Source organism: Nesoenas mayeri, assembly GCF_963082525.1.
Source record: "Nesoenas mayeri genome assembly, chromosome: 1".
Taxonomy (NCBI): Eukaryota; Metazoa; Chordata; class Aves; order Columbiformes; family Columbidae; genus Nesoenas; species Nesoenas mayeri.
In genome coordinates, this window is record NC_137541.1 from 7,343,415 (window position 1) to 7,361,417 (window position 18,003).

Below are 18,003 nucleotides of genomic sequence, written 5' to 3' on the forward strand. Positions count from 1 at the left end.
AGTCTCCTACTCTGGAGACATTCAAAACCCACCTGGACACCTTCCTGTGTAACCTCATCTGGGTGTTCCTGCTCCATGGGGGGATTGGACTGGATGAGCTTTCAAGGTCCCTTCCAATCCCTGACATTTTGTGATTCTGTGTTGCCTGTGAGTGCTGATATTCCCAGGTAAAGCTGGGCCCAGTCACCACGGGTCCATCTGAGCAAGGACTAACAGCACCTCAGCTCAAACAGGCTGTCAAGGGATGCGCCATAAAGCACAGACCGGTTTGGGTTGGAAGGGACCTTCAAAGCTCATCCAGTGCCACCCCTGCCATGAGCAGGGACATCTTCACCCAGATCATGTTGCTCAGAGCCCTGTCCAGCCTGGCCTGGGATGTCTCCAGGGATGGGGCATCCACCACCTCTCTGGGCAGCTTGTTCCAGTGCCTCACCACCCTCAGGGTGAGGAATTTATTCCTAATACCTAATCTAAACTTGCCCTCTTTCAGTTTAAAGCCCTTGCCCCTTATCCTGTCACCACAGCCCTCTGATGCCATAGGGTGCCCATGGACACCCATGCACATGGGTTCCTCAGCTGATCATGAACCTGATCTCCTACAAGAGGAGGGACTTCATTCCCCTAGTCCCTGCCTTGAGAGATGGGAGAAGAGAGAGAACCACAGAAAACCAAGGCAAAAATAATAGCTGAGTACAACCACGTAACATTTCCTGGCTGTGAGCAAGACAGCTCCACGAGCCTCACCCATCTCCAAACGCCTGGACCTGAGCGGAGTCCAAATTCTTTCCGGAGGACGGTAAGATAACAGAAATATTTTACATAATCAAGGACATGAAACAACTTCATGTATGTGCATTTTTCTGGATTTAACTCTTTCTGTGCGTGTTCAGGAATGCTGAGTTAGAAACAGCCTGTGCAAGAGGTCCCTTGAGAGGAACCTCCTCTGTCCCACCAAACGCTGCCACCGCTTGAACTGGGCACCACTTCTCTGTCACACCTGTGGGTCACTGCACAGCAGGAAAAGAGGAGCAAAGATATTAGACCTAACTTTGTTAACGCAAATAAACACCCTGTAGTCTGGATAAAGTACTGATACTCACAAACACTCGGGTGGCAAAACTGGTCTGCAAGGAACCCCACCAAGGGGTTGTAGGGCCGGCGCTCGGAAAAGCAATAAAGCAAATACAAACGTCTTTATTTTGCTGTTCAACCCCAATTGTTTTGCTCACAGTGTTTTTTGACATAATTTTATCCAGCCTAGCATTAGAATAATTTAAAACTAAACTTCAAAAGGTTTCACTGTGTTGTGGTTTGATTTCAGCCTGAGGTCGTGGGAATCCCCATCTGACCCCAAACTATCTTCAGCAAATAATTTTATAAAGATATTTCCATTGATCCAAATTCCATCCAAGGCATTAAGATTGGAAAATACAAAATAAAGCTAATGGGAATTCGCGTGTTTTATTTTTACGCAGTTATTCAATTTGGATAAATTAAATGCCTTTGAAACTAAGCAGCATGTTGAAGAAAAGGAAGGTGACTTTAGTTTGAACCACAATTAGATGCTTAATTTGCCATTAGGAATTGGTGGACGTTTTTCATCAGGGATGTGGAAATTAGATTTGTCCAACGAATATGGTCATATTGCTGTAAAAGATGCTCCTGGAGGAGCTCAGAGTTACAAATGCGACTAATAAATGCAACTGTAAATTGTATGTGGGAAAAATGATGATATTAGAAGGAATGCACGGGCTGTTTAAACATAAGACTTGAAATAAAGACCTGGTTCTTCCTCCGGCATCCTCCTCCTCACAGGGCACAGCGGGAGCAGATGCTTGTTTGGAAAGGTGGGTTTGGGGACAGTCTCTTGCCAAACTGAGATCGAAACCTGGAAAACACACACCTGGGTACGACATAATTAAAATCTTCAAGCGACAGCCCCATGGAAACAGTGCTGTTGTCACTGCTGATCCCCGACTGTCGTGGCAGCGCAGGAACGAAAGGAGCAAACCTAAAGCTGCACTTGCAGTTCCCTGCGCTCCTCCTGCTCGATTCTGCCATGAAAGAACTGAACTTTAAAAAGCAGGTATATTTTAAACACCTTGCTGACTTCTCCCCAAATCACTCTGGCAAACTTATGTGTTTTAAAGTTCACTGTAACCACCTGAGCTTACGGCCAAAGCACAAAGCTGCTGTCTATTTAGGGACCACCTGAGCACAGCAACACAAACAGTATTCAGCCACAATTTCACTTACGTTTTTAGGCGTATTATCACCAACAGGAGTCGTTCTCCTCGCTGCTGTTGGTCCATCACAGCATTTCACCCTTTCATGGGTCAGCACCAATGCAACGAGCCACGAGAGGGAACGTCATTACTATTAATCTAGCAAACTCCAGCTTTATTTATCTGAGGTTAAATTAAATGCATAGGGCAGCTTATGGTATGTGAAATCACAATCTTAGTTGCACAATTCCTTGCAGAACAGCAAGAAAATTTTGCATTGACATTTCAAGACTGTTTCTTGGGGCAGGAATCCTCCTGCTTTGGTAGAACACCACCTATTCTTACATCGCTTGTATGAAGCGCTGCCCGAGCGCAGCGATATACCATAAACTCCTCAACAACGTCGTACCAGAAGAAGCAAAGCAAACGTAAAGAGACAGACGATAATTCTAAATTACAACACTTTATTGCAGCATTGGCAAAGGTCAGATTTCTGAAGCTGGTGAAGATCGGGCGGCATTTCTGTATGAAATGTTACAGTTTTACAAGTCTCTCTTTCCTACATGCAGAAACCAAAACCAGTGGTAAAAAGGATTTTAAAAGAGCTAGAAAATAAGAATTAGTAGTAACATACAGATGAGCTCCTTAACTCAGTTGACTACCTCTACCTGAAAGCAAACAAAACACTACGCTAATAAATAACAGATTGTCAGAAACAGACCAAGAAACCTCATTTCTACTTAGAAAAAAATAAAAACTCTACTTGTTTCCAGACTTAAATCTTCGTTTTTGTTTTTTCAACTTTTTTTCCTTTGCTTGTTTCAATTGACACAGAGGCTTATCAACCCATGAAGATCAACAAAACATTTGGATCCACTCCTTGACATCCTCCCGTGAACGCTGACTGGCACGTTTTGGTTTTCAATGATACATACAATGGGCTCAGCTATATCCCTGTCCTTAGGCTGGTGTCAGGCTGTTCCAAGCAGTACGAGTCAACACCCCGTGTTAATCAACTTCACGTTCTATTTTAAACCTCAACAGGCGTTTTTACCTCCTTTGCTCTTGAGTTTTTCGCTCCTCCCCACTCCCCACCCTCCGTTTCTTGCTCATCTGGCAGCGAAAGGTAATTCCTTAAGCTAAAAGCTTTCTCGCTGAGGAGTGTTTGATAAGAAGTCATCCTACTTGTCAGGGTTCTCTTTCAGATTGACTGTAGATTTGCAGCCGCCGCAGAATATCCTTCCCGCACGAAGCGCCCCATTCAGGGATAACGTAACTTGCGTCAAGTTCTGAAATTTACTCTCCCACATCCTGAGCGTCAGAGACCTTTCCCGTTCCGGCATAATCCATCTGAATTCCAAGTTGATCTTCGTTTTCACCGAGCTGCTCGCTGGTCAAGTTCACCACCTGGTTCATTTACTTCTGCTCTTCTGAGATTAACCCTCAACGCGGTTCCCATAACAAAAAGCTTTTTGTTTGTGTTTTTTTTTTAATTTTATTTTTTGAAGTATATTTTTTGGTAGGCCATGACTGGAAGCTTCCACTTGTTCTGCGTGGGGTTGGGGGGGAAGAGGGGAGGCCGTCGTCTCTGCCCCACGGCCCCAGCCTGTGCCAGGTTTCGATTCCGAATGCTCTAGACTGACATGCTGAGATGTGGCCACTGCTCTCATTCAATCGCCGGAGGACTCCACTATCCACAACATCAGAGATACAGGACCTAATGAAATGACGCTTGCTGCTGGATCAACGTCTCCTATGGAAAGAAAGGAAAAAAAATCAATAGCTTCGTATGATGTATCTAACACCGCGGGCGTTCGCAACCACTCAAATCAACCGGAGTGATTTCGATACTTTACTCCCTACATATTTAAGTTACATATTTCTATTTACTGCATAATTTCTTTCAAAAGACCAAACCAGGTAAAAGAATGTAGATCATTTACGTCAGAAAAAGTCCCCTACACAACCTCAGCAGATGAATCTAAAATTGTTCAGAAATAGCTGCCTTTTTCTCCCAAATGAGATACTGAAATACTGAAGTGCAAAGTTGATTTGTGAATTTAGTCCCAGTATTTAGTCCCAGTATTTAGTCCCAGTATTTAGTCCCAGTATTTAGTCCCAGTATTTAGTCCCAGTATTTAGTCCCAGTATTTAGTCCCAGTATTTAGTCCCAGTATTTAGTCCCAGTATTTAGTCCCAGTATTTAGTCCCAGTATTTAGTCCCAGTATTTAGTCCCAGTATTTAGTCCCAGTATTTAGTCCCAGTATTTAGTCCCAGTATTTAGTCCCAGTATTTAGTCCCAGTATTTAGTCCCAGTATTTAGTCCCAGTATTTAGTCCCAGTATTTAGTCCCAGTATTTAGTCCCAGTATTTAGTCCCAGTATTTAGTCCCAGTATTTAGTCCCAGTATTTAGTCCCAGTATTTAGTCCCAGTATTTAGTCCCAGTATTTAGTCCCAGTATTTAGTCCCAGTATTTAGTCCCAGTATTTAGTCCCAGTATTTAGTCCCAGTATTTAGTCCCAGTATTTAGTCCCAGTATTTAGTCCCAGTATTTAGTCCCAGTATTTAGTCCCAGTATTTAGTCCCAGTATTTAGTCCCAGTATTTAGTCCCAGTATTTAGTCCCAGTATTTAGTCCCAGTATTTAGTCCCAGTATTTAGTCCCAGTATTTAGTCCCAGTATTTAGTCCCAGTATTTAGTCCCAGTATTTAGTCCCAGTATTTAGTCCCAGTATTTAGTCCCAGTATTTAGTCCCAGTATTTAGTCCCAGTATTTAGTCCCAGTATTTAGTCCCAGTATTTAGTCCCAGTATTTAGTCCCAGTATTTAGTCCCAGTATTTAGTCCCAGTATTTAGTCCCAGTATTTAGTCCCAGTATTTAGTCCCAGTATTTAGTCCCAGTATTTAGTCCCAGTATTTAGTCCCAGTATTTAGTCCCAGTATTTAGTCCCAGTATTTAGTCCCAGTATTTAGTCCCAGTATTTAGTCCCAGTATTTAGTCCCAGTATTTAGTCCCAGTATTTAGTCCCAGTATTTAGTCCCAGTATTTAGTCCCAGTATTTAGTCCCAGTATTTAGTCCCAGTATTTAGTCCCAGTATTTAGTCCCAGTATTTAGTCCCAGTATTTAGTCCCAGTATTTAGTCCCAGTATTTAGTCCCAGTATTTAGTCCCAGTATTTAGTCCCAGTATTTAGTCCCAGTATTTAGTCCCAGTATTTAGTCCCAGTATTTAGTCCCAGTATTTAGTCCCAGTATTTAGTCCCAGTATTTAGTCCCAGTATTTAGTCCCAGTATTTAGTCCCAGTATTTAGTCCCAGTATTTAGTCCCAGTATTTAGTCCCAGTATTTAGTCCCAGTATTTAGTCCCAGTATTTAGTCCCAGTATTTAGTCCCAGTATTTAGTCCCAGTATTTAGTCCCAGTATTTAGTCCCAGTATTTAGTCCCAGTATTTAGTCCCAGTATTTAGTCCCAGTATTTAGTCCCAGTATTTAGTCCCAGTATTTAGTCCCAGTATTTAGTCCCAGTATTTAGTCCCAGTATTTAGTCCCAGTATTTAGTCCCAGTATTTAGTCCCAGTATTTAGTCCCAGTATTTAGTCCCAGTATTTAGTCCCAGTATTTAGTCCCAGTATTTAGTCCCAGTATTTAGTCCCAGTATTTAGTCCCAGTATTTAGTCCCAGTATTTAGTCCCAGTATTTAGTCCCAGTATTTAGTCCCAGTATTTAGTCCCAGTATTTAGTCCCAGTATTTAGTCCCAGTATTTAGTCCCAGTATTTAGTCCCAGTATTTAGTCCCAGTATTTAGTCCCAGTATTTAGTCCCAGTATTTAGTCCCAGTATTTAGTCCCAGTATTTAGTCCCAGTATTTAGTCCCAGTATTTAGTCCCAGTATTTAGTCCCAGTATTTAGTCCCAGTATTTAGTCCCAGTATTTAGTCCCAGTATTTAGTCCCAGTATTTAGTCCCAGTATTTAGTCCCAGTATTTAGTCCCAGTATTTAGTCCCAGTATTTAGTCCCAGTATTTAGTCCCAGTATTTAGTCCCAGTATTTAGTCCCAGTATTTAGTCCCAGTATTTAGTCCCAGTATTTAGTCCCAGTATTTAGTCCCAGTATTTAGTCCCAGTATTTAGTCCCAGTATTTAGTCCCAGTATTTAGTCCCAGTATTTAGTCCCAGTATTTGCTTTCATTTTCCTGTGCAGCTTAACATTCAGATGTACTGTAGAAACGTTAGCAAGGTTTTTCTAGAGTCAAATCATTGGTTAGAACGTTTTTGAGGGACAAGAGTTGTATTAAGATCTCTGATCATTGCTTGTTCGTGGAAAACACACCCCTACCCACAAAAAGTCACATTTAATTCTCTTAAGAACGTAAATATACATTGAAAAATTCCACGAGTTTTTAGGCATGTGATTCAGCAAGAGCACAGTAATCAAGCAGTAGCACTAAATCAGTGTCACTAACTTTGGCACGTTGTCACTTACTGCCCTATCACTTACTGTGTCTGGGCTGGTTTGCAGTTGATTTCTAGACTGCAAGTTAAAATTTAGTAGTACAAAGCAAAGGAAAAATCAGCCATTTACAATCACAAGAAAGCTCCAGGGTGACACACCCAAATGTTTCACTGTTTAAACAAGAGATTTAATGTTTCTTTACATCAGTGTATAAACCCCAGGCATTTGTTGAATAGTAATTTAACCTAAACCTAATTTTATTGAAAATCTTGCAAGGAGAATGTTAAACTGGACATAGTAACTTCCATATTTCTTGTAACAGATAAAGCTTTCACAGTAATTCTGTATTCACAGTAATTCTGCATTCTCACATATTGCTTTGTTTTGTTATCCAGTATTTGTGTATTTTAATTAAACACTTTACATTTTTGTCTGGAAATACTGAGCTGGAATACACCTGGAATATTGTGTCCAGTTGTGGCCCCTCAGTTCCAGAAGGACACGGAACTGCTGGAGAGAGTCCAGCGCAGGGCAACAAAGATGCTGAAGGGAGTGGAGCATCTCCCGTGTGAGGAAAGGCTGAGGGAGCTGGGGCTCTGGAGCTTGGAGAAGAGGAGACTGAGGGGTGACCTCATTAATGTTTATAAATATATAAAGGGTGAGTGTCAGGAGGATGGAGCCAGGCTCTTCTCGGTGACAACCAATGATAGGACAAGGGGTAATGGGTTCAAACTGGAACACAAAAGGTTCCACTTAAATTTGAGAAGAAACAACTTCTCAGTGAGGGTGGCAGAGCCTGGAACAGGCTGCCCAGGAGATTGTGGAGTCTCCTTCTCTGCAGACATTCAAACCCACCTGGACACCTTCCTGTGTAACCTCATCTGGGTGTTCCTGCTCCGGCAGGGGGATTAGACTGGATGAGCTTTTGAGGTCCCTTCCAATCCCTGACATTCTGTGATTCTGAGAGCTGATGCATCACTAGCACTTACTGCAGCGTTGCTTCTACTACTTGGTTTTAACCACGTCTTAGTGTTGTGTAATGTAATATTTCCAATCCTCCGTGGCACACTCGATATGAGGAACATTGGCGAAGTGGTTGCAAAAGAAGTTAACTTTGATTTTAATAGATTTAGTAGAATGAGATTTCACTTGCAGAATGTTACAGAGAAGAAACCTCAAACATCAGCAAATTGCAGAACTGTGCTTTTACCTCTCCATGTCCCTTTAAAAAAGAATAATTCTACTGTTGATAGAGATGGAGGGAGAAAGTTTAGGAGTAGTTGCACGTATCTAACTTTGTAAAAATTATTCACATCGAAACCATAGCTTGTTGGCAGCAAATAAGGCCAAGTGAGCAGAGTTTCAATGGATATGAGCAAAGTGATGCTGATAAAAATCTTAGTAGCGGTTTTCCCAAACCAGGTATTTCACATGACACTTCTCTCCAAACTGATAAGCTCAATCCAAACCTATATTTGGCAAGGTTCATCTTAGCACATAGTTGTAATTAAAACCATCATGAACTCTGTGTGCCAAATGAATCCATTTTTTGCCATCTACTCCTTCACCTCCTTCCCCTGCTACCAACAGTTATTGATTTGTATAAATATCTTCTCACCACCACTGTGTAAGTACTAATACTCCCTACATACTCTATGTGATAGAGAAACACTTTTACCTAATCAGGGCTGGCACAGAACACCAGAACTTGTAAAAATGCCCAGAAACATAACATAGCATAGGGCAGGAAATAATCACAAACCCATCACACATATGAAGTTGGGAGAACTTAAGTCAGGAAGACAACATTATGACTTAAAATTAAACACGCCCACAAGAATAAACGAAACCAAGTCCTTCTCCAAACACCTCAAAACTCACTCGCTGATTTGCTTTTCGTGCCTAATCTCAGCTTTGGTGCTCTCTCTAATCACATTAACCCAAACCAGGAGCGTGAAATAGAAACACAATGAACACCTGGAATTTATTTTTCTGGTTTAAACATGATACTCTTTCAGTTCTTTGTGTGCCTTGCTCTGCTAAAGGCTTTTTCTTGCTTTCAGGTGCGTGAGCTTTAGAGGGAAGGACGGTTTTTCAAGAGGAAAACAGCATCTGAAGTTCAGCCTCCTGTTCTCAACTGGTCTCTGAGATAACTTAAGGAAATCAATCTCAGCTTCCAGCTAATCCTGCACATATTGCTACTGCTGGTGTGACTACGCTCTCAACAGCAAAATTGGAAATGATGTTCCATAGAATATTAACTAGCAATTTTGTATTGAAAAATATAGTACTAGATTTTAAATAGCTGTTAGCAATTGAGCTGTAAAGAATATATTCTCTGGGAACAATTACATTTCAGAGTACATTTCTGGACAAATACTAAGGTGCCCTCATCATTTCCTGACCAATCTGCATTCTCAACCTCCATACTGTTAACATCATAGATTCATATAAAAAAATCAAAGCCATAGTATGCAAAGTGAGTTACCACTAGGAAGGTGTTTTGAGGATTGATAGTAAGTTTCCAAAGGGCCACAAAGCCGCAGGGGTTTTTAGTTATTTATATTGAAATGACTTTTTTAAACAAAGTCTTAATAAATGAGTGTGCTAATAAGTAAAACCTTGCCTTCCTTTCCCTTCTAATTGTGATCAGGTCTCTCTTCGCCTTTGTCTGGGTTAGACCGGCATCTACATTTGCAGAGCCCAACAGGCACCATCTTGCCAAGACAAAAACCTGAGGATGGGGCTTTTTCTTTTCTCAGTTGCAGTGCTGCGGGATTTGGGATTGTTCCCCATCCTATTCCGCCCCAGGCTTTCCTGCTCTCCCCCAGCTCAAGAGGCAGGTTTGGCTGCATGAGCAGGTGAACATGTTGGGGAATAGATGTAGAATAGGACCAAGAGTGACAAATAAAGAATCGAGATTAAAATACTGGTGAAAAAGATAACAAAGCATAAGGTGAACTGAGCTAGTGCACAATTAAATAGAACACTGAATTTAAGTATTTATGATAGTGAGAATGCAAAGAGTGGAGCGATTCAATCATAAAAGCAAAATATGACTGCTAAAGTGATGACCTCTCTATTTCTTTTGAAAAGACTACAAGAGATCATTGAAAATGACAACTAAAGAGTTCAAAAGCAGTGTGATAAATGAAGGGACAGATTTGGCAGTTGGAGACAGGGCTCTTCTGTCACCCCAGAGTCTGTGGGGTTTGAGAAAATGACACCAATAGTCTCCAACAATCAGCTAGACTGAGCCTAACAGAGAAACTGGATTTAGGCTGCCCAAGACTTCTGGTATGACAGTGAGTAGCAAATTCAAAGCTTCAAAATACAAGATGGGTCAATACATCAGCTCATAGAGGGTGATGTGTAAAGTGTGTTTGTCCACTAGCCAAAATAATTCAATGTTAAATGCACATTTTTTCTTCTTATCCATACTCTGATTTTTCAGCATTAATGACTCATCATTATGAGAATACTTAGCTCATAAAACCCTCGCATCCTGTTATTACCCTTATGCTTCATTTTTCTTTATTCAATGGGATAAATAAGAGGCAGATGCAAATAGGAGACCTGAAATTACCAATTAATTTGAATATTATTTAGTTTGCCTGCTTCCATCAGCATCCCAATGGGCCTTTAGACACAGACAGGCCCTCTTTCTTTATCATACTTCCAGAACAAGGAAACAAGGAGAGGTTTAACTGGGTAAAAAAACTCCTCTGTAAGGTCCATTCTCTTCTCTAAAGTCAGATTTCTAACTGCAATTCCTTTTTTCTTTCTTGGTGATCAATGTTTTTAAATTGATTTCTTAAAACGTGGTTATTTCCATTTCACTCCATAACCAAGGCATTGAATGCATCTTAATCTTCTTTAAACAAAGGAAAAACACTGTGAAGAAGTGAGAGGTGGTTCTCCAGAACCATGAAAGAATATTTTCACGATAATCCTATCACCAAAAAATATAACTTCTGTAAATTGTGTGTTTCCTGAAGGCGTTAGATGAACAGCTTTACAGCCAAAGTCCTCTTCTAATACACAAATGCTACAGAACTGGAGGCAAGAGGATAAATTCTTGCCTTCCCAGTTTTGCTGAAGCAAGTCAAGGAACGCTGCTTTTAATGGAATCACAGTAAAGGATCTTTAAGGCCAGTCATCCTTAAATGTGTGAGTCCCCAAAAGAATTTCCTTCTTGCAGGATTAGCAGGTCTTAAAACTTGAGGCTATACAAGCAGGCGATGTCAAAGGAACAGCAAGAAACTCTGGGTTAGAGAGCAGTGTAGGGGAAAGGGACCTGGGGGTCCTGGTGGACAACAGGATGACCATGAGCCAGCACTGGGTCCTTGTGGCCAGGAAGGCCAATGGCATCCTGAGGTGGATTAGAAGGAGGGTGGTCAGTAGGTCAGAGAGGTTCTCCTGCCCTTCTACTCTGCCCTGGTGAGACCACACCTGGAATACTGTGTCCAGTTCTGGGCCCCTCAGTTCCAGAAGGACAGGGAACTGCTGGAGAGAGTCCAGCGCAGGGCAACAAAGATGCTGAAGGGAGTGGAGCATCTCCCGTGTGAGGAAAGACTGAGGGAGCTGGGGCTCTTTAGTTTGGAGAAGAGGAGACTAAGGGGGGACCTTATTAATGTTTATAAATATATAAGGGGTGAGTGCCACGAGGATGGAGCCAGGCTCTTCTCGTTGGCAAACAATGATAGGACAAGGGGTAATGGGATCAAGCTGGAACACAAGAGTTTCCACTTAAATTTGAGAAGGAACTTCTTCTCAGTGAGGGTGACAGACACTGGAACAGGCTGCCCAGGGGGGTTGTGGAGTCTCCTTCCCTGGAGACATTCAAAACCCGCCTGGACATGTTCCTGTGCGACCTCACCTAGGCATTCCTGCTCCAGCAGGGGGATTGGACTGGATGATCTTTTGAGGTCCCTTCCAATCCCAAACATACTGTGATTTTGATCCAGCATTTTGCACCTGCTAAATAATAAGAAATCTGACCAATCCTGTAAATCTCACTGCATTTAAGACAGAAAAAGGATATTAAGAGAAAACAAACACTGCAAAGTATTTCTTTACAGCTAAAAACATACGAGAGATCCCACTGCTGCCTTCATTCATTTCTGACTCGCCCATTAGGATAGGGAGATTTGGATTGAACTTTCTAAAAGGTGTTTGAAACACAAAAGTAAAGGTAAAAACGTTAAATCGATTTCACTACTCTTTGCACTACTGGAAATGCAAGAAAGTTCTCATCCAAACCTCAGCTACCAGAACCTGTCAGATTGTACATTACAGGGGAATCAACTCAGAGATTTACTTGCTCAGATTATCCCTAAATTCAGGAAACTGAAAAGTTGCATAGCTCAAAAAGAAAGTAACATACATTATTATTTTCAATGAACTTCAGTTACTATTGTAAGAAAATAACGTGTTGGTCTTCTTCACATATAAAGAGAAAACAATGCAACACAGCTCACTTATCATATGATAACATCTGTAATAATACAAATTGGTTTTATCACGTAGGAAAGTGAAAACTTCCCCAAACAGACACTGGAATAGCTCAGTTCCTACTTGCTCTCAGTAAATAGAAAGAGACTTCAGTGTCCTCAGAGTGACGGGGTAACTTCTTAACTAAAATATGAAGGTATCCTGGGCGGAGAGACAGCAGTTCACCCCTCAAAGTCAGAAGATAACCTTCCATATATCATAAATCAGAAGTTCTAAATATGTAGGTGACAGACAACCTATACCACAAGTATTAAAGCCTGTGGTGGACCCACAGTCCCCAATAAATCAATCTCTGCTTAAATGTATTTCAGTTGGGATTAAGAAAAGTAATGTTCCCTCACCACGGGCTAAGACGGCTCAACTGATCCATGACCACAAACCTGAGCGCTGCACTATACAACAAATAAAACGTGCCCGATAAAACAAACTTCCTGGTCCCCGCTCTAAGGAGCTTATAGATGAAAAGGAACAAAGAGTAAATGACATAATATAAAATGATATCAGAATTGCAGGCGCATGGCGCAGCTATTTGAAGAAGCAAACGCTACTTAAACTGTTTGCCCGACGACGTCTGCCCTAGTTTACAGTGAAGTCCTAAATTATGTCCGAAAATAAAAAGCTTTCAAAAGAATTGCATTAAAAAAAAATCTGCAAAGATCACATCTGTTGATCTGGCTGCTGTATTGGAAGAGTAACTGCAGCGTGCTTCTTGTACAGGTTGCAAGGCATTTGGGAAATATGACCGAAAAGAGACTGCACAGTTTTTATGAAACACCTGCAAGTATTATGGCAATCCAGTGCAAGTGAATAGTTTCTATTTCTATGGCACTGTTAGGCCACAGTGATATGTAAAAGCTAAATGGATGCCACTACTCGTTTTATTGAGTCCCTTCCAACCCAAACTACTCTAACAATTCTGTCATATTAAATTGTTTAAATTACTGCTAAATTTACTGTACAAGCAGTATCGATATAGGGTCTCAGTGGAGTGAGTGATCAGAAAGGTACAAAATGACTATTAAAATGTATCGGAAAGAAGTTGGCAATGTTAGTGTAACACAGCATTAATAGGTAGTTGACAAAGACCCATTAGGAGGTAAACTCTCCTTTCCCAGTTGCTGCTTCTATGTATCCGCCTCCAAAATTAACTTGCGAAGAGAAACATGAAAGCAGTCTGCGTTTCCCCTGAAACTCTGTCTATTCAAATTTGTGCTGCAGGGTTAATTTAATGGTTTATTTGCAAGCTTACTCCAAGTGAGAAAGGACACGGTGAGATATATTAAAGCTGCAACATGACTATTAGGCAGTCTGGAACGACTCTTTTCATGTTAATACTGGTTTTGGTATGCTCTTGCATACCATAAATCAAAGGTTGTCCCCACCTTTACTATATTCACTTTCCATTCAGGGCTTTTAATACAGAGGTGTAGCTCTCAGATTCACCAAACTGAAAAACTACAATAGGAATTTAGATAGTAAAAAATATCCTATTCCCTTTCTCACTGAGAAAGCAGACTTGTGTCTTTCCCCCTATAAAAAGAGGATCAGATTCTACCAGCCGTTTCCCAACTGAAAAATTATCCTCTGGTTTCCAAGCCTCTGCCAAGGACGTATTTACAGGCACTGTTAGAAGCACAAAACACTGCTCGGTATTTGAACACAACGCTTCAGAATGGAAACTACTAACACATACACTTGCACTGCACAGATCATTATCTGTTTCAATTATGAAGGTAATTACTTGCCTAGAACCAGAATTGCCACATTTAAGAGAAGATTGTCCTACCTCCCACCAGTTTTAAAGATTAGATCTGCATTAGGTGCTCCCTTCGGATGCTGGTAACGAGGCCGCCGCTCACGATTTGTATTGGCTGGAGCTGGACGCTGTGCCAGAGACTGCAACATTTCTGTAATTTTGTACAGAAAAACAAAGTTAAATACACTTTCTATGCATCTTTTTAAAGAGGAATTCACACAAGCACATTTCACTGCTATATCATAAAAAACCCACGATATTTATACTGTGCTATACTTTAGGGTTAATGCTCAAGTTATTCCACAACAGCTCATTTTTTAAGAAGTTACTAAATTGCATAGACAGCTTTGACAAAGCCAAGCTACCCCATAATATGAACTTGCATTTCCAGATGTTCTTACAGGAGGAACTGCCAGCAATGGTTTTCATCACAGGTGCTTAAGAAAGGGGTTGTGACCTTTTCTTTCCAAAGATACCAACCACCACTTTCTTTACCAATGATCAGGGACAAAGCTTCTCAGCAGTAGCAGAAGCCACAACATTAAACTACCCTGAAATAGTAACAGTTGGACAATGTTGCTGCCAATTAAAGACTCAGCAAGACACCTGTCCTAAAATTAGGCATTGAGGAGTCAGGTATTTAAGTCTAAGCCGGCCATAACAGGATCCTTTGACAGAGAAGACGGGCACCTGAAGAGCGTGACTCAGCTGACCTACATTACACCAGCTGTCTCATGGATGGAGCTTTTCACTTTATTATCAGCAGGAAGAAATAGATGAGTGAAGAAAAGCACCAGTTTAGCCCTGGACATCCCAAATTTTGGGCCGTTTAAGATGGGTTAAGTATTGTGTTTTAGCATTTGGTAAAACTGCATTTCTAAAAATGTCTTTTCTTTTTAATGATAAAATATGGCTCTTTACCAGGCTAAGTTCATGGTTATTAAGTACTTGATATCATTATAAATAAACATCATAGGAACCTCTACATAACCTCTGCCCATATGTTTGTGCATTCAATGGAAAGTATTTCTGACAGTCCACCTGTGCAAGAATCCACACTGCTCAGCAAACAGGCAGATGGAATAAATGAAGGGGAAGAGTGGAATAAGCTGTTAAACAGATTATGTTTGAAAGTCTGCTCTGTCTGGTTCTCTAATCTCTGGTAATCTCATTGGACACACATACCCATCACCTGCTAGGAACGAGCATTACTCCTGCAATGACTTGCACAGGGCAAAACTGGAGACTAATGAGATTCTCCTGCCATTTACAAAACGCATGTGAAACATTCAGTAAGTTATCCACCCAGTCTTTGAGAAACTGGGAAACTAGAAATGATTTAATACACAATGTTGGTGTCAGTGGTTAATAAATCATGTATTCACACTCTGCATACTCCCCTGTAAACATCTAGAAATGGGAAACAAAGCCATTCAAACTCCCTGACAGTCTGTTTGGGTCAACATCATTAAATAACATCCTTCAAAACAGGAGAAATCTCTGGTGGCAGTGACAAGACCCAGGAAGAAAATCAGAAGAGATTATGGTGCATTGGCAGCCAGGTGCTTGAAGCAAAGAATGAGCAAGTGTGAGCATGTTTGGCTCTTCTGGTTTCCACACTGCAGGTGAAAGAAAATACCAGGATTTGTGAGAAGTCACTAACCGAGAAGCTGAGTAATTGTGAAGATAACACGAGGAAGAGACAGCAAAGGAGCACAACAGATTAGTTGGGCTGAGGACATGTCACCCATCTTTGGTTTTAGTGAAGAATAACCTCCACAGAAAAATACCAGTCTAAAATATGGAGTCACCCAATTCCTAGTGTTTTGTTGAATTATAAATGTTTGTTGTATTAATAATTATTTAATACTTCGGCAATGTTTATCTGATGCTACTTCAAAGTACACTGGTGAGTTTTCATTTGTTAGCTCAGATAAAAAAACAAACCAAATGCACATGGACATGTCAGGACAAGCCCGAGACATTCTTACTGAAATTTTGAGACTTATTCCTCCGTTGGTAAGTTCAAAGTTTGAAACAGAATTTTAAACCAAATCTTTCATTATATATGTACTAACTTGTTACAGGCAAGCCAGCTCTTCAAAAGGAACAATCAACTGCACAAAAGCTAAATACAAAAACAGTTCCAAGGAGCAATGTGATTTGGCCTGTTTAATTTAAATGTCATTTTCAGTTTGGTTTTACTGTATGTCTTACCCAGGTTAACAAAAAAAGAATCAACAGCTGTTTTTAAAAATTGATGTCAATGGAAAAACCTCTTTGTTCTGTGTTGATTTTTTCCCCTAAATTAATGCTTTATACATAGCACCTGGAAAATGTTTGAGAAAATACACCAAAATTGCCTGTTACTGGTTATCAACTGGTCTCAGTTGTTGGATTCACTTCCCTCAGACAAAAATCAATGTGATCCTTTTTTTGGATGAGCAGCACAGCAGCTTCCATTAAAAGCCTAGATTAAACAACCTGATTTTAAAGATAACCAAGTCATAAGACAAGGCAGAAGAACCCAAATGCCCTGACCAAAAACAACATCAAAAATACCACTGATGAGGAAAACCCCAAAAAAACCTGAGAAAAGCACTTAAATGTCTAATTCTGGAGTCAAGAGTTTCTCTTCCTTTTTCATGAGCGGGTTTTGTAAGAAGGGAGTGTCTTGGAAAAGAAGTTTTTAAGCTGCTTACGATGTTTAATACTACAAATATATTATGTTACCATTTCAGAACTCTGTAGGCACTGACTTGGGAAAAATACTCCTTTTTATGATTACAAGTTTAGTTCTTCTACTATCAGAGTTCTGAAAGGAACGTTCGATTCCACAGTGTTTTTAGAATTAGAGCTGCTTTAATTTAAATTTCCCATTTCTTGATGAACAATGACCTTTCACTAAATACCTTAAATGAGATTTCCTGTTAATTAACTACTTACACTGTGATTACCACCAGACTGCACCATCTTGACAAAAAAAAGAGCAACAACTTTGGAGATGTTAAAGGGAAATACTAACACAAGAACTGAATAGCACCGGTTTTATTGGTCTGGCTTTGTTTAATATCTGAGTGAGCCAAGGGAAGTTGAGTCTGGAAAAAAAACCAACCCAGAACAAAACAAACCACCCAATAACCAAACACATCGAGTGTACCAGTTTATGATCCACTGCATTAACTGTTTGCTTCCAGCTGTCCAGGTTCCAAAATGTCTGACTTACATATTTAAAAAAAAACAAATTAAATGATATAATTTGTATGAAATCTTCATTCTGTTAACATATGTTATGTTCCAGATTTGTAGTACCTTTAGTAATACGAAGCTGAGGTGACAGTTTATTTCTCAGGTGAAGGTTACCTCTCAGTAGTACTTCAAAGACTTAGCAAGACTGGTGGAATATTCTAAATACTATTAATATTTAAAGTAACTATTAATATCTAAAAAGCAGAGTTTAAGTTGCATGGAATTCATCTTGCAGAAATGGAGGCAAGACCACAAACATCAGATTAATTTTGTGTGATCTTATTAAGGAAACAATGTCAGTTCTTCCCCTTTCCCAAAATAAATGGAAGAGATTTGAGGCCCACTTGAAAACTCCCTTTCATGGATGAGCTACAAAAACTTCTTCAAGCACAGAGACCAAGGAGTAAATAATGTATGATAACCTAAAATAAAGGTTTTCCATGAAGTATCACAAATCAATATTCAGAACTTGAACTGCTAATTATCACAAATAATATTTTATGAAGATTCATAAAAATTCCTCTGAAAATAAACGCTTGGTGATTTTCTTACCCTGGTAGTCCTCTTGTTCTTGCCGTTCATTGATATCCAAAGTGAGCTTTTTCATCCTCATTCTCTCCTCCTGCTCTGCTTGCTGTTGGTTCCAATGGTTTGCAGCAAGTTGGGAAGACATTGGTACATTTAGGATCTTAAACTGCAAATGAAAAGAAGGTTTTAAGTGCCCATCACAGAAAAATAAAACAACCACCAACGAGAATACATCTCAAAATACAGAAGGGTTATGATTATTTCTAGGTCATCGTGAT

General features: G+C 40.3%; 1 protein-coding gene across 4 annotated transcripts in view; it reads right to left on the minus strand.

Moving 5' to 3' along the window:
* Positions 1-2,672: 2,672 nt before the first annotated feature.
* UPF2 (UPF2 regulator of nonsense mediated mRNA decay) overlaps positions 2,673-18,003 on the minus strand; it is a gene marked incomplete at its 3' end in the record, with an annotated part of 60,637 nt that continues 45,306 nt past the window's right edge. For 3 of the 4 annotated variants that reach the window (XM_080364019.1, XM_080364021.1, XM_080364018.1), the window contains 3 exons: positions 17,750-17,891; positions 13,979-14,099; positions 2,673-3,978 (listed from right to left, as the gene is read on the minus strand). In XM_080364019.1, coding sequence (XP_080220145.1) covers positions 3,969-3,978; positions 13,979-14,099; positions 17,750-17,891 — 273 coding nt within the window. Of the gene's footprint in view, positions 3,979-13,974; positions 14,100-17,749; positions 17,892-18,003 lie in introns of those variants that run through there. The other variant, XM_080364020.1, reaches the window with a different exon arrangement.